This window comes from Otolemur garnettii, unplaced genomic scaffold (assembly GCF_000181295.1).
Source record: "Otolemur garnettii isolate 467f Iridium unplaced genomic scaffold, OtoGar3 scaffold00019, whole genome shotgun sequence".
NCBI classification, from domain to species: Eukaryota; Metazoa; Chordata; class Mammalia; order Primates; family Galagidae; genus Otolemur; species Otolemur garnettii.
In genome coordinates, this window is record NW_003852414.1 from 13,722,649 (window position 1) to 13,737,657 (window position 15,009).

The following is a 15,009-nucleotide window of genomic DNA, read 5'->3' on the forward strand; positions in this document are numbered from 1 at the left end:
TTTATGTGACCTGGGCCATGATTAACCTGGATGCACCTGTTTCCTCCTATCTTACAACCTAGGAGGTATATTTCTTGCTTGTAAGAGATTTCTGCATTAAATACAAGAAAATGCAGTTGATTCAAATGCTTAATGAAAAAGGTCTACATAATTACATGTCTTTAAGGAAAATTCTGATGAGGATGTTCATAATATACTGTTAATATATGTTAAAATAATAGTGAGTGTGGACATGTTAAGTTTTATATTTTATATTTGGTAGTGGCATAGCTTTCCCCACATTTCTTATTTTAAATTTTCTACCCTGCTGTTGTCTTCCCGAGAGAAATTGGCTTTCCTAAAATGTTGAGTTTCCAATCCTTAAGCATTCTCTCAATGATCCTAACCAATCAAACTTAAAAATATTTCAGCAAGTTGCTAAGGTATAAAAAGGAGTTTGTGAAGAGTGTTACAGGACTTAAAAGTGCTTAATTCATTTAATAAAACACAAGCAATTATTCAGCTTTCATTACACTGTAAGAACTCTGTACTCCTCAATATGACATTCCCCTGTAGTGGGTTATGGCACAGAAGGTATTTCCATAGCTAACACATTAATTCTAGAGTGTTAATACTTTCACAATTCTCAGAATTAAAAAATGAATCTGACATACTTGTGTCATTTACACACTCATTGAATAACTATTAGGGAATTCAACGGAGTCAATGGATTCTTTAGTAACAGGTACTTATTAACTACTGTGACGGGTCTTGGAGATTAAATGCCTTCTGATAAATAGCTACAATCTTTGTTTTCAAATAACTCAGAGTTTTATTGGAATGGTATACAATAATATTTAAAAATCATGCACATATAAGTAAAACTCAAATATGAAAAGTGACATAGGAACCAGGTGTGTAAGCGTCTAGCAAGAGAGCCTATTTAATCTGCTTTATAATTTAGATGCTAACAATATAAAAACTTGGTCATTTCTTAGTCAACTTTCAGTCAGTCATTTTGTATTTACTTAGGGCAGATACTTAAGGCAACTCTCTATGGGAGATCATGGAATAAGCTTCCAGATAAGTTTCAGGATCAAGTATACTGTACTTACAATCTACTTGTACATACTTTAGTGTTAGACCTTGTTTAAGTTTTAAAAAGTTGGGAGGATAGATTATAACAGCCCTTAAAACAGGAGAGAGAAATAATTATTAAGGCTAACATTTAGATTTACTTAATGTTTGCTCATATTCTGATGTGATTCTATTGTTTAAACTATTATTTCCCCAGGTGATTATATATGTTCTATTTCTGTCTGTTTTTGCTTTCTCCAACTGTTAAATGACTTTATCGCACTAGTCAGAAGATTGCTTTTAGCAAAATAATCATCTTTCCCCAAGGTTACGGCCACCTAGGCGCCTACTGCACCTGCCAATAAATCTCTTCTTGGTCATCAGAAATAAGATTAGAAATCACTTTGTTCACCCCAAATTGTTCCATTATTTTCAGGTATAAAGTTATCATTGGAATCAATCAATACTATTTTTGTATTATATTTTTAAATTAATTTTTCCAGGGCAAATCTTGTTACCTATAGTTTCTTTTCTCCAAAGTTATAACTTTCAATACGTTATAGGGTTGAAAATTAATCTGTGTGTCCAGGACCTTGAATTTTTTGCTAGAATTTTAACAGTGTTTAATGGTGTAGTCTAGGTTTTCTCTATTAATTATGTTCTCCAAAAAAAAAAAAAAACAAAACTAGTAGGGACAGATTGCTGTCAGCACACTTGATAAATCTTAAACAGCTGGTACTGTATATTTTAATGTCAGGAAAACTTTATTTTCTTCTATCTATTTTAGCTACTCATTAATTTATACTTCTAAAAAAAGTGTGATCCTGTTAAGAATACATATGGGTTCATAAGATTTGGAAATTTAATGTCAACATATTAAGGCACTTGACACCATTGAAAGACCAGAATTAACAGAAATATTCTTATTTAAATGTTTTAAATTAAAAAGCTAGAAAATTGACTCACTGAAGGCAGCATCAAGTACATATATTTGCTTTTCCTGAGGTGTTATCTCCAACAACTCATAATATATAATGGATGTTAATAAACACCTGCTGGATGATTGACATTTGACCATGAACTTCACATCTTAACAGGTAACATGATAACATTAGTCATCTCAGAGGATTTGCATCAAGCAGTTTACAACTCCAGTACACCAAGAAAAGTTCACAAAAACATTAACATATCTTATGTTGATATTCATACATATACATTCAGCCAAAAACAGGCTAATCAATACATACCATTATCAAAGTATCTGACGGTTGAATTTCTGGATACACTGGGATCGAAATTTGCCATTAAAGGTGCTATGTACTGTGTTGCTGTGAGCATTCGATGTACAACTTCTCCTGTGTATATGAAACCTGTGATACAAAAAATAAGAAGTTAAAAAAGAGAGGCCTAGATAAAATTAGAATTAAAATAACTCCAGTTCAACTACCATCATATTTTGGAAATAAAATGTCATGGTACATTAAAAAAAAAAAGTGTAATTAATGTCTTAATGTCTAACAATCCTTGGTCTAAATTAAGTAACAAATTCTCATATAATTTCACAGTACTTAAGACTGGTAAGTCAGAAATCTGTAAGATGTACAATTCTAATTGTGGGAGAAATAACCATTATCTGGAAATAACTATTATCTTGAAGAGATTATTAGGTTGAAAAATGCTAATATAGTAGTCTAAGTAATTCAGATATTCAATTTCCCATGATTAATCCCTTGTTATTTTAACACTAGCTTAAGGTGCAAGTCTTTTTTATGAGTTCATTCATTTTCATCGTCTTTATTTTCATTTTCTGAAACTGCAGTCTCACAAACGATATTTTAGAAACCACACATGCTAAAATAAAGAAAAATGCTTTCATTTTTTTTTTTTTTCCTGAAAGTTGAAAGGGAAGAATAATACCCGTGGCACAGTTTTCCCGTTCTCAGATGGCTCAACCTTTTATAACACTAGCAGGCTATCAAGCATTCAAAGTCTATATGTTTGCAGATAAGATGGTAAAACATTGATTGTGAACAAATGCCTCCCTGTTTAGAGAGTTATCAGGGCCAGCCTATTCGAACCGTTGGATAATGAGAGGGAATTTACTGTAGAGGTCTTTGGCTTTGAATTAACTTTCAATAGCTCCTAAGTTGCAACTCTAACCCACTTTCAATTATTCACACTAGGTTTATTGACTTTGTCGATTATCCATGACAAATTGTTAATCCCTTACTGGCTTCTTGCCTACCAAGGTCCTTAGTTGCTTGAAAGGAGAGAGTTAGCTCAGCGAATGCTAATTTTAATATTAATCTAAAAAATACACAATTAAGAATAAATACACAAATGCACATGTATGATGTTACCCAGTAAAACCGCCAAATGAAATGCAAAATAAATTATTTATGACAATGCCATTGCAATCATTGGCTAGTCAGGAGCTAACTATGTATCTGAGGCTACTGTAGATCATTTTTCTATTTTCACGACAATTAAACAGGTGAGAACAAAGATAAAATTCTTTCTGCAAATGTCCTAGGGTTGAAGCAAAAAATAAATAATAAAGAAGAAAAAGGAAAAGAAAAATTAAGACTAAAATAAATAAATAAAATCCTGCTAGTATTATATAGCATTTAAACCTCAAAAAGTGTTAAGCTCTGTTATCTTACCTTATAGTCTGAATAAACATTCCACTGGTATGTTGTACTTTTTACTACTTCAAAATCTAAATTATGATGTCTAGGTAAGTAATTGAGGAATTTAATCTGTAGTTATTTACTTTGAGATTAATTTCTTTCCTTTGGGTAATATCTACTTTCCTTGGACTACCTTTTAATTTTTCATCAAAGGTGTAATTGAACGCTAGCTATTTATCTTAAGAAGTATATTTTTAACTAGTTTAATGTTCAAGATGGATGTTTTGGGGGTTTTGTTATTGTTTTGAGGCATGGCCTCTTTTTGGCATTGGTGCTAGAGTGCAGTGGTGTCATCATAGCTCCTCACACTCCTAGGCTTTCTCCTGCTCCAGCCCACAGAGTAATACCTGGGACTGCAGGTGCATGCTACCAGGCCTGCATTATTCTTTTTCTTTCTTTCTTTCTTTCTTTTTTTTTTTTCATTCTTAAGCACTAAGAGGGCTCACAATGATGCCAAGGATGATCTTGAACTCCTGGCCTCGGGCAATGTTTTTGCCTCAGTCTCCCAAGGTGCTGGCATTACAGGCATGAGCCACCATGCTCCACCTTCAACATGTACTAAGACTGTCAGAAATATACCATATGCAATATGAAAACTAGAGACATACATGGATGGATACTTTCATTGGAAGTATGGAGTACTTCCAATATGGAAGGTCCATATTTTTACCTTCATTATCTGTTTCTCACTTGCCAAGCACTATCCTTCAAAATAAATCCTGGAGGTCTTAAGTAGAACTTTGTATATTTGCAATTTCACATAGCTCAAGTTTACTAAAAGATACGGTGATACACTCCTTGCTTTCATTATATTTCCCTCTAGATTTTTAGAGTCATACTCTTCATGTGCAAAATACAATTACACATCCTTAAAATTATAAATATGCAGAGTGAGACTATTTTTCAGAGCCTCTGATTTCTTTCTTCCTATCCTAACCAGCATTCTTTTATAATGTCATCGTTCAAATGGATACGAAAATTCCATAGACGTGATCTTGTTAAGGAAAACATCTGCATTCTGCTCTGAAAGCTCTCGGTAGTCATTTCTCTATTCTCCGTTCCCCTGTGTACTGATAGAAGAAACTATTTAACTTGGGGTATTGAAAGCAGTAATTTAAGGCAAGAAGATCATTAGTAAAATATCTCAAGAATGAAAGAAAAAATATCTCATGTACTCAGTACTATTATGAAACCAATTTACAATCACTCACACTTTCACATGAAGAATAGATCACAACTATGGCCCAGGGTGAAGGAGGGAAGAAGGAGGGGTGGGAGGAGAGTGGGGAGGTCAGATGGAGGGAGGGTGAATGGTGGGATCACACCTATGGTGTATAATGCAAGGGTACATGCCAGAGCTATTAGTACAGAGGATAAATGTCTTAACACAGTAACTAAGCAAACGAGATGACGTACATATTAACCAGTATGATATAAGCATTCCTAATTCTATATGAAGTCAGCACATTGTACCCCATAAATGCATTAATGTAAACATGGTATGTGTTTATGATTTAATAAATAAATAAATACAAAATCCATTCCTGACAATTCTGTAAGAAAAGCATCAGGGATGCCTAGAAATTCATTATTGTAAAATGCAGAACCATTAACAATCTCATACACTTAATTCTTGCTGTCAGTATTTAAATAAATAAGATATTCATGGTATGTACTTTCCCCTTGATATCTGTACATAGATTTATTGAGAAATTAAACTTTACTCTTGATAGTCCAATTTTCAGAACTGATAACTACTGCTTCCTTTGAGCAGGAAAAAGGTTTTTTAGATCCACAAGGTCTTAATTTTCAAAGGTGAGATTTCAAATTGTTTCCATAAGATAAGTAGAAATATGAAAGAATTTGCTAACATGTAAAAACCACAGTTATAGTTCATTTTTCTATGGTTGTAACATTAGAGTGAATAATATTTACTGTTACTCTGAGTATGACAGTTGCTTTATCTACTATTAACAAGAAACAGCTAGAACAATCATAACACTCACATGTCGGGCACGACTATCACTCTTACCACTGTTAGCACCACCACAACCACGGATTAATATGAAAAATAACCTAAGGAGGAAAAAAATAACTTTGCTGCAAAATGAGTTAAATTTTGGTAACTGAGGGAGTAATTGTTTTTCTCAACCGTATTGAAAATTAATTCATATCAATGTCTCAGGTTAGTTCTTAATGATCAAAAGTAAGAAGCTTGACTAAGCAGTGGGATCTATTTACTTCTTAAATTTCTTCATTTGAAAATTACCATTTTAGCAGGGGGAAATAATTAAGTGGAAAGAAACTTTACAAGCTCTCTGAGATCAGGGAAATGTAATTAGGTATTATGTAAGAACCAGCTATGCAAATCAATGTAACAAAAATCCTTCAAAGCTTCAGAGGAACTCACAGCTACCAACACCTCATTGAGACATTTCTGTCCTTTCTTTAACTGTTCTGGGCATGCCTGCTCATAGAGAAAAAAATATATCATTTTTTGTCTAGTTGTTCACATTTTGGGGATAATTTAAGCAATATATTTTAACTATTTTCTTTCAACTTAGTAGGCATTTGAAAGGCTAATCATAAAGTATATCCTTTGCTGACTATGTGCTTTTAGTATAAATAGAAGTTATCCGTTCATCTGTTTCTGTAGCAAAAAGGTCATTATTGGCCCACTAACCCAGGAATGGATTAACAAGCTGTTGTATATGTACACCATGGAATACTATACAGCCTTTAAAAAGATGGAGATGTTACATCTTTTATATTAACCTGGATGCAGGTGGAACAAATTCTTCTTAGTAAAGGATCACAAGAATGGAGAAGCAAGAATCTCATGTACTCAATTTTGATATGAGGACAATTAATGACTTAATATACTATGGGGACATGGGGGAAGGGAGAGCAGAGAGAAGGAAGAAGGGAGGAGGAGTGGAATGTCACCATGTGTGACACATCTTTTGGGGGTGGGACACAATTACAAGAGGGACTTTACCTAACAAATGTAATTAATATAACCTGGTTCTTTGTACCCTCAATGAATCCCCAACAATAAAAGAAGAGTGGTTATTATCCAGACAATTTGGGACTCAGATACCTTTATAAGAGAATCAAGTAAGAGAAACAAACGAATTTCTTTGAGTCTCAAATACTAGCTAACACACCGCCCTTCCCTTCTGCCTTCACTGACACTGGTAAATCTAGAGTTGACTTGTGAACTCAGAAGTGATCAACTGATTTTGCTCTTGAACCTTGGAAAATGTCCTTGGACGACTTTCTGTAAGTGGTCTCTAGTCCCTTGAATAATCCAGTTTTACATAAGCCTCAAAGTCATTTGGGGATTCTATCATTGTTGGTCCTGTCACAAAGAAATCACACCTCGTCATTCTATTAACCACAATTATCATTAACCAGAAATATTATTGTGATCAGAATGATATTAACCAGTATCTATAAAGGCCTTTACTAACTACATTATTTTTATGTATCCCCTTGACAGTATCCTCACGATAATTCTAAAAAGAATGGTGTTATTGTCTTTATTTCTTCTCATTAAATGAAGTATTTGACCAGGCTGGGTAACGTGCCCAAGGTCTTGCGAATGCACAGTTTATGGGCTCTTCCCAGTAGATTTCAGAATTGATTATGTGTCCGGCCTTATGTTAGGCACCGTGGAGGATAGAAACGAAGTTAGATAGGATCCTTTTAACTCTCTTGAGGTCATTTCTAAGGCAGCCACTCTGCAGGAAAGCTGACAAGCCCCACAAGCAAGTTCAAAATGCAAATGGGCAGTGGTTCCCAGAAGGAGATGCCAGTCCTCAATGTCATCGACAGGTTCTTGGAAACGCTGAGTTAAGACACATGATGAAATCAATTTTGCCGTAGGCTCCTTGATAGGAACAAGAGTTAAGTTCATGGAGAATATGTCTGGTAAGAAAAACATCACCAAATTTCTCAGTGAAGACCAAAACTCTTACAACAATAAACAGGGAAATAAATGTGAGCTCTATGTCTAAGAAAGGTTAATAAAAACAAGTACAGATGAACAAGTATCCCATCTCGGGGCCCATGCACACATGCACACACGCAGTTACTCACAGGGGGCCATTTAGACCCATCAGTGAACCTAATACGTACATCTCTGGGGTGTGGGAAGGAACTGGGGTCCTGGGGAGAAAACTTACGAGACATGGGGACAATGTGCAAACTCTACCCAGATGGTGGCCCCAGCGAGCAGGGAATCATGATTTTTTCCTCATCAACATTATAATGAACTGATATTGAATGAAATAACCCAGTAGATACTTTCCCTCACTTATTTTATACTTAAATAAGGACTTTGAAGGAAAGATGTGCTCTGTGTAAAAATTCTAGTACTCATGCCTCAGAGCTGAGTTGTGATCACCTTACATCTTGCTATCTTTTTGTATTGCCAAAGCCTCTCTTCTTTAATTGGAAGATTTTATGAATAGCTTTACATTATATTCTTCTATGGCAATCCACCAAATGACACAAATTGGTAGGGCAATGGCACAAAACTAGAGAGACTCTGTTCCTTGGTGGATTCAAACTCTTACCTAGTGGTGCGACTAAGTTACTTAAGCAATTCACCCCTCCTTGCCTCAGTTTCTTAGTCTGATAAATGGGATGTAATGGAATTAATACCACTGGCTTATGGTGATGGTTAAAAGAGCTGACATTAAAGAAAAGTGTTTAAAGATTTGCAGAAATCCAGTTGCTTAAATCCTCCCTAATTTTTACTCTTTGGGGTCTTTTCTGTCAAATGAGAAAGTAAAGTTCTGTCAAATGTATACTAGTATTGTGGACTTATATTAGGATTAAGGTGACCAGATGTCCCACTTTTGTTGGGACAGTCCTGATTTTTAACAATTTGTCTTGTGTCCCGCAGTGTTTTAAAAAAGTCTCGATTTTTGGAAAGAATGCATGACAAGCTAGGGAACAGTGGCAGAATGGGAAGGGAATATACAATATACGGCTGCTGAAAAGGTTAATAATGTAACTCCATTTGGGAATGAAGAGGTTAATGTAACTTCATTTGGAAATGAAAAGGCTAATGTAAACTCCCTACTCCCCTCCTGGGCAAGGTCACCCAGGTGGGTGCCCTACTCCTTTGAGTCACAGGGGCCCCCCTATACATAAATTTTTTAATGTATTATATTTGTAAATTGTACTTATGTTGAAATTTAAAAAAAATTACAAAACTATTTTTGCGTTCTATGAAAATTTTTGTTGCTCCATATAGACCAAATTTTTAATCAAGAACACATGCCTCCTCTGCCCCATCCCCCACCGCACCCCCGCCCCACCCCCAATCAATGGTGTCCCGCTTTATCAATGTTAAAATCTGGTCACCTTAATTAGGATGGTTCTATGACTTTAAAATTGTGCTTCAGACTGACACACGTTTCCATCTGCATTATTCCTGTGTGGGTTAAGGTCCACCATTGATCCTAACTAAAAGGCAATAGATAATGAAGGTCTGAATGTTCTTGGTTTGATATATTTTCCCTTGAATTCTGATAGGATAAGTGCTTTGTAAAAGTATTCGCCACCTATGGGTTGCAAACGCTTGTTGTGTTTAATTGGAAGTGTCATAGTAATAAAGGAAGCATGGAGAGGTTATAATTGCTTGTGAAACACTCTGTAAAACTTTAATGTGTAAGGCACCACATCAAATATTCCACTTCATCATCCTTTAGTCTGGACCTCAGAGGGAAGGCTGGAGGTGATGGGTTTGCCCGCAGGGCATCGAGTATTTGTAGTGTGAATATCTGACGTGTGTGCTGTAATCTTTATGCATTACTCAAATCTGAAATTTATGATTTTTTTTTTTTTGCAGTTTTTGGCCGGGGCTGGGTTTGAACCCGCCACCTCTAGCATATGGGGCCAGAGTCCTACTTCTTTAAGCCACAGGTGCCGCCCTGAAATTTATGACATTTTATCCATAAAGATTTGGAGAACAGCTTCCTCATCCTCATCTCTCATTAACCTCATACATAGGTTCTACCTCTGTTCATGAAGAATTGAGTTATTGAACTGGGGACTGTCTATGGTTACTATTTTGTCCGTGGGTCAGGGTGGTTGGACAACTTGCCTGACATAATCAAATGAAGTCCATCCATCATTCAACTTCAGTTTCTCACAAATCTTATAAGTGCAGTACATTTTCACATGCTATAAGCTACCTTTATAAAGACAAATACTTGAATATAATTCAGTCAGCCTTTTACTCCAAACCATGCATGGCAGCGATTGCTAATTTGAAAATCAAAAGTTGGAGTACAGTATCTGGTATAATTGCCTGCCAGCCACAGGTCTTATAACAGGCTTCCCCTGCACAAAATTTTGCTGGTAGACTACTCAGTTCACTGTGAAGATGCTGGTTTGTATATGCACGTCAGATAGTTAATTTTAAAAAATAAAACAGGAAGTAATAGAAGGACCCTGAACTTCATGTGAACTTACTAATCACTGGTTCTTAGAAAGAAACCCAGAATATGGCTATCAAGTTAAAATATATCAAGGATATTTTTATACTAAAATATACCCACTAGTTCTTAAAGAATGTGCCATATTGTCAATCACCAAATGCTTTTTCCTACATCCTCAAACCTTCTTAAAGAAAGAATGTAAAGTATTGTCAATCACCAAATACTTTTTCCTACATCATCAAACCTTCTTGCATTTACTGAATATTCTAGACATTTCTCAGGTTAAAAATCAGGTAAATTTAAATTATTGCCTAGCAGAAGGATATTTATTATCCCTTTAGAATTCTTGCTCAGAATCCAGCTTCTAGTTTACAAAATAAATTGTATTCTACAGTTTTGAAATAACTACACTTCCCTAACTCCCATTCTTCCAGAAAGGTCTGTGTTTGTTCACGATGATTAGACATTCCTAGGAAAGGCAGAGCTCTCGTTTCTTAATTTTACCAGAATCTGTCCAAGTCAGGCCACGAAATAACCTGAATGTGGTGAAAATCTCTTCTTGTCTGGGTCTTTTCAGGGCAAGAGAAATACCATTTACCGAGATAAAAATGAAGCTAAAAGGAGGTAGAAGAGCTTTACTTTCTCAAAGACAGCCATCTGCTTTGAACAACCAGTCCCAAACCAAGGGCCTTGTTTTCTTCTCAAATAACTAAAGTATCCCAAGCATTTCCTTAGATGGTTTGGCTTTCAACTGCCTTAGTACTTACCTTACAGATCCAAGCTAGGGCCATATATATACTGTTGAATATATATGTGTGTGTAGGGGTATACATACACATGCATATACACACATATAAATATGTACATATATAAACATACATGGCATAGGCATAGCAGCTTGTGTGTTATGTACGGGGCATATAAATATCTTTTACACATATGTCCATATATTTTATTGTGTAATGAAATCTACTGCATTTTATAATTATATAGATACACACATAAACACAGAGGGTGCCAAAAAATGCATACACATTTTAAGAAAGGAAAAATTGTATTGAAATTGTAATACACAATGTGCTCATACACCAATAATGTTTGTTAACTCGTATATCGTATCTTGTAACTCTTGTAATTGCAGAAGTCAAGCATGACTTGAGTATTACAATTTTAATACAGTTTTTTTGTTTTTGTCTTTCTTAAAACGTGTCTGTGTTTTTTGACACCCTTCGTATGCTGTTCTCTCCCTGGGCAGGCAGAGTGTGGTGGAAGGGTCCAGATTCGAGTCCTTCTTTGTCTCTTGCAGGTTGTACGACCTTGTGTTATCATTGAGTTGCAATTTCTGCTGTAAAATTAGGCTCATGTTTAAACAATATTGTTGTATTTAAAAAAAAAAAAAGGCAACACCAGTGCAGCCACACCTCCCCTACTCAGCACAGTCCATGGAGTATTTGCCCTGCTGGCTGACATCCTTTTAAAGGCAGGGCTCCGTGGAGGCTCTCCCTGCAGTGCCTTGATCCCTGTGTCCTCTCCTGACCTCTGCAATCCCATGGTCAGGCTCACATCTAGTGATATTTCCATCCTTCTTAAGTCACACGCCCTTTTGAGACCTCAGAGCTGTGATTGTGACTCCGTTTTCTCAGCTGTTTCAGCACCTGGTTCCTTAAGGTGATGGTGTATGAGCTCTCTAGTCAGCCCTTATCTAAAACAACAAACAGGTTGATTTTTTTTCTAATCCTATCACTTGGACATCATGAGGCAGTTGTGTTTGCTTGGCTAGGATCAGGCTCAGAAATTCATTACAATCTTCCCTGAAGGCATACTTTGACTTCTAGGAGCTGGGATTATTCATAATTTAAATTGGGATTGCTACAATATTCTTAGACCCTCAATGGAAGGTGGCAATTCCATTCCCTTAACATTCCTAGTACCGGTGGGTATTAGGAAGTCAACATATGGGTTGACTGCCACTATGACTGGTGGGTACTGCTGGGATCCAATTGGGAAAGACAGTGTGTGTCCTTCCTTCCTTCTTTTTTTTTTTTGAGACAGAGTCTCACTTTGTTGGCCTCCCCTTTCTCCCTGTAGATTGCTGTGGTGTCACAGCTCACAGCAACCTCAAACTCTTGGGCTTAAGCGATTCTCTGGCCTCAGCCTCCCAAGCAGCTTGGAACTACAGGTGCCTGCCAAAATGCTCAGCTATTTTTAGAGAAAAGGTCTCGCTCTAGCTCAGGCTGGTCTCGAACCTGTGCACTCAGGCGATCCACCCACCCCGGCCTCCCAGACTGCTAGGATTACAGGCATGAGCTATCACATCTGACCTGGAAAGGCAGTTGTTAAACATTCTACTTTTGCACAATGAAGAATTGTTCTATCCAAATGCCAGCTGCAAGAATCACTGACAGTTGAGAAAGTGCAAGCTGTCACTGGTTTCTGTGGTCGCCCTCCACTGTACCACCCTCTCATAAATCAAGCATGACCATGACATCAGAAATGCATCACCCTGGCTGTTCCAGTCAGCACGGTGTCTCTTACACTCTCCCTCAGGTTCATAGCTTTCCCCTACGTGTATTTTCCTATTGACACATACTTCTAAATCAGTTCTCCCAGGAGACTCATTTATATTCAGGCAGCATTTAATCCTCAAAGAGTTTCTACTGGAAAAGATATATGGCAGAGAAATTCAGTGTTGGACAAAACAATAGGCATGGATGTGAGTTCTGGTCTTGCTACTTAATAATTACATTGCTAGGCATACGTTATTCAAATGCTCCAATATTTTTTCTGGCTTCAAAATAGAACTAACAATAGCTTCTTGACAGGAGGGTTATGAGGATTATATGAGATAAATAATAAAATAAACCCAATAGAATTCCGCCCTTGGAATATGGTAGTGTCTTAATAAATGCTATACATACATGGATAATAATTTCTCTTCCCTTCTGCCTTCCTCTCCTAAAATTTTCCTAAAATTACTTGGCACCTGAAATGAACTTACTATGATCCAATTTGTCTAGGAGTTTCCTGAGATTGGTTTTGGATCAAAGATGGCCTACACCATGGTTATAGGAAAACAAGTCACTCTGGGGCACTGCTGTTCCTCTCTACATCCCTGAAACATTTTGTTGGTCCCTTGATTCTGGCCAGAGTGAGGCATTTAGAATCAGGTCCCCTCCTTGACATGACAACTTTGGGTATTTTACTAGCTCACAGTCTACCCTCTCATGCCACATACCCCTCCTTCTGTCCCCCAGGCTAGGATCTGTGAGGTACAGTGGTCAGTGAGAGGGACAGAATAACTATAACAAAGACCATTTGAGAGGGGCCAGCACGTCACTTCCACACTTGTCACTCACACACACAGAGGGACTGTGTTAGCATTCAGCCTTTAGAAACTCTCAGCATTGCAAAGCTTTGTAAAGCTTGCAAAGGATGGTAAGGGCCACGTGGGAGCCCTTTGTGAATTGTTCACGTGATTTTCTCTTCTATCTTTGAAGGTGTAGTAGGGGCAGGGGGATGAGCTGCCCCTCCATGTCTGCAATGCCTTAGCCCCTGGTTGATAGCAACAGTAGAAAACTATTTCTTTAGCTTAAAGAGGGTCATCTTCTTCAATAACATACTCCTGAGAGAGGGTAACACAGTAAATGTACACCTTTCACATGTTGGTGCACATCAGATTATTCCAGGAAGGGGGTTGCATAGGAAGGAGAAAGCTACAGTAGTGTGCACCCAGGTTCGGTTTCTAACAATGACCATGTGAGCAAAACGTGAAGAGCTGAAGCTGGACAATGGACTCTAATCTAATACATTTACCCTCGGTCTCCTTCAGCCTCCCATATCCCAAATGGGTAGAAAGGTCAAAATACTAGTACAATTATTTAAAAAATTTAGAGGGTGATTGGTGGGACCACACCTATGGTCCATCTTACAAGGGTACATGTGAATCTTTCTAAATGTAGAATATAAATGTCTTAACACAATAACTAAGAAAATGCCATGAAGGCTATGTTAAAAGTTTGATGAAAATATTGCAGATTGTATATAGAACCAGCACACTATACCCCATGACTGCATTAATGTACACAGCTATGATTTAATAAAAAAAAAAATTTACTCTGTAAAAAAAAAAAATTAAAGAGTACTATTTCAGCACCAGTATCTCATTTAACATAGGCTCGCCCTGGTTCCATTAAGCTTTGGGCACGTAGACCAGGTGCTCTATCCCAGCCAGGTTGGGTTACCCAGGTCAAATCCTCCCCGCAGCCCCCTGGAGACGGCTCTGCTCACATGTTCAACGAGGAACCACAGGTGAGCGCCCATGGAAAGAGTTCCACGGCACAATGAATCTTTTCATTCTCTGCCTTAGCAGATCGAAAATGAAATCCTTACAAAATCCCTTCAGTCCTGTTTGGCCTGAACCCCAGTTTCACAAAAGTGGGTTTAAGATGTGTGTTCACGCTGCTTTTCCAAAAATGCTACATACATTTTAGGAAACCAGGTTATCAATTGTAAAGGGGCTGGCGTGACTTTCTGTTGTCCCCTTTGAGACCTGTCTCTTTGCAGCCGAAGGAGATGATAGCATTGACCCAGAGCCTTTTTGGTAGTTATAAATGTAAAGATGCTGAAAAAAAAAAAAAATCTCAGGATTCTTTTTCTTTCTCCCCTGGGAGGCACTAAGATATCGCAGTTCCACTCAGAAGGCCTTTTTGCTACGGGTTGTACCCGTTAACCTAAGAGAGGGTGTAGCATGACTATTCCTCCACTTTCTCAAGTTGACCCAACTTGGGGTTCTGTCGCCTGCCTGCTAA

At 37.2% G+C, this 15,009-nt stretch overlaps 1 protein-coding gene across 1 annotated transcript in view; it reads right to left on the minus strand.

Moving 5' to 3' along the window:
* The window catches only part of PLXDC2 (plexin domain containing 2), a 370,418-nt gene that overhangs the window by 108,723 nt on the left and 246,686 nt on the right, over positions 1-15,009 (minus strand). The window contains exon 5 of the mRNA XM_003786768.1: positions 2,304-2,426. Within this exon, the coding sequence (XP_003786816.1) occupies positions 2,304-2,426 (123 nt within the window). The remainder of the gene's footprint in view (positions 1-2,303; positions 2,427-15,009) is intronic.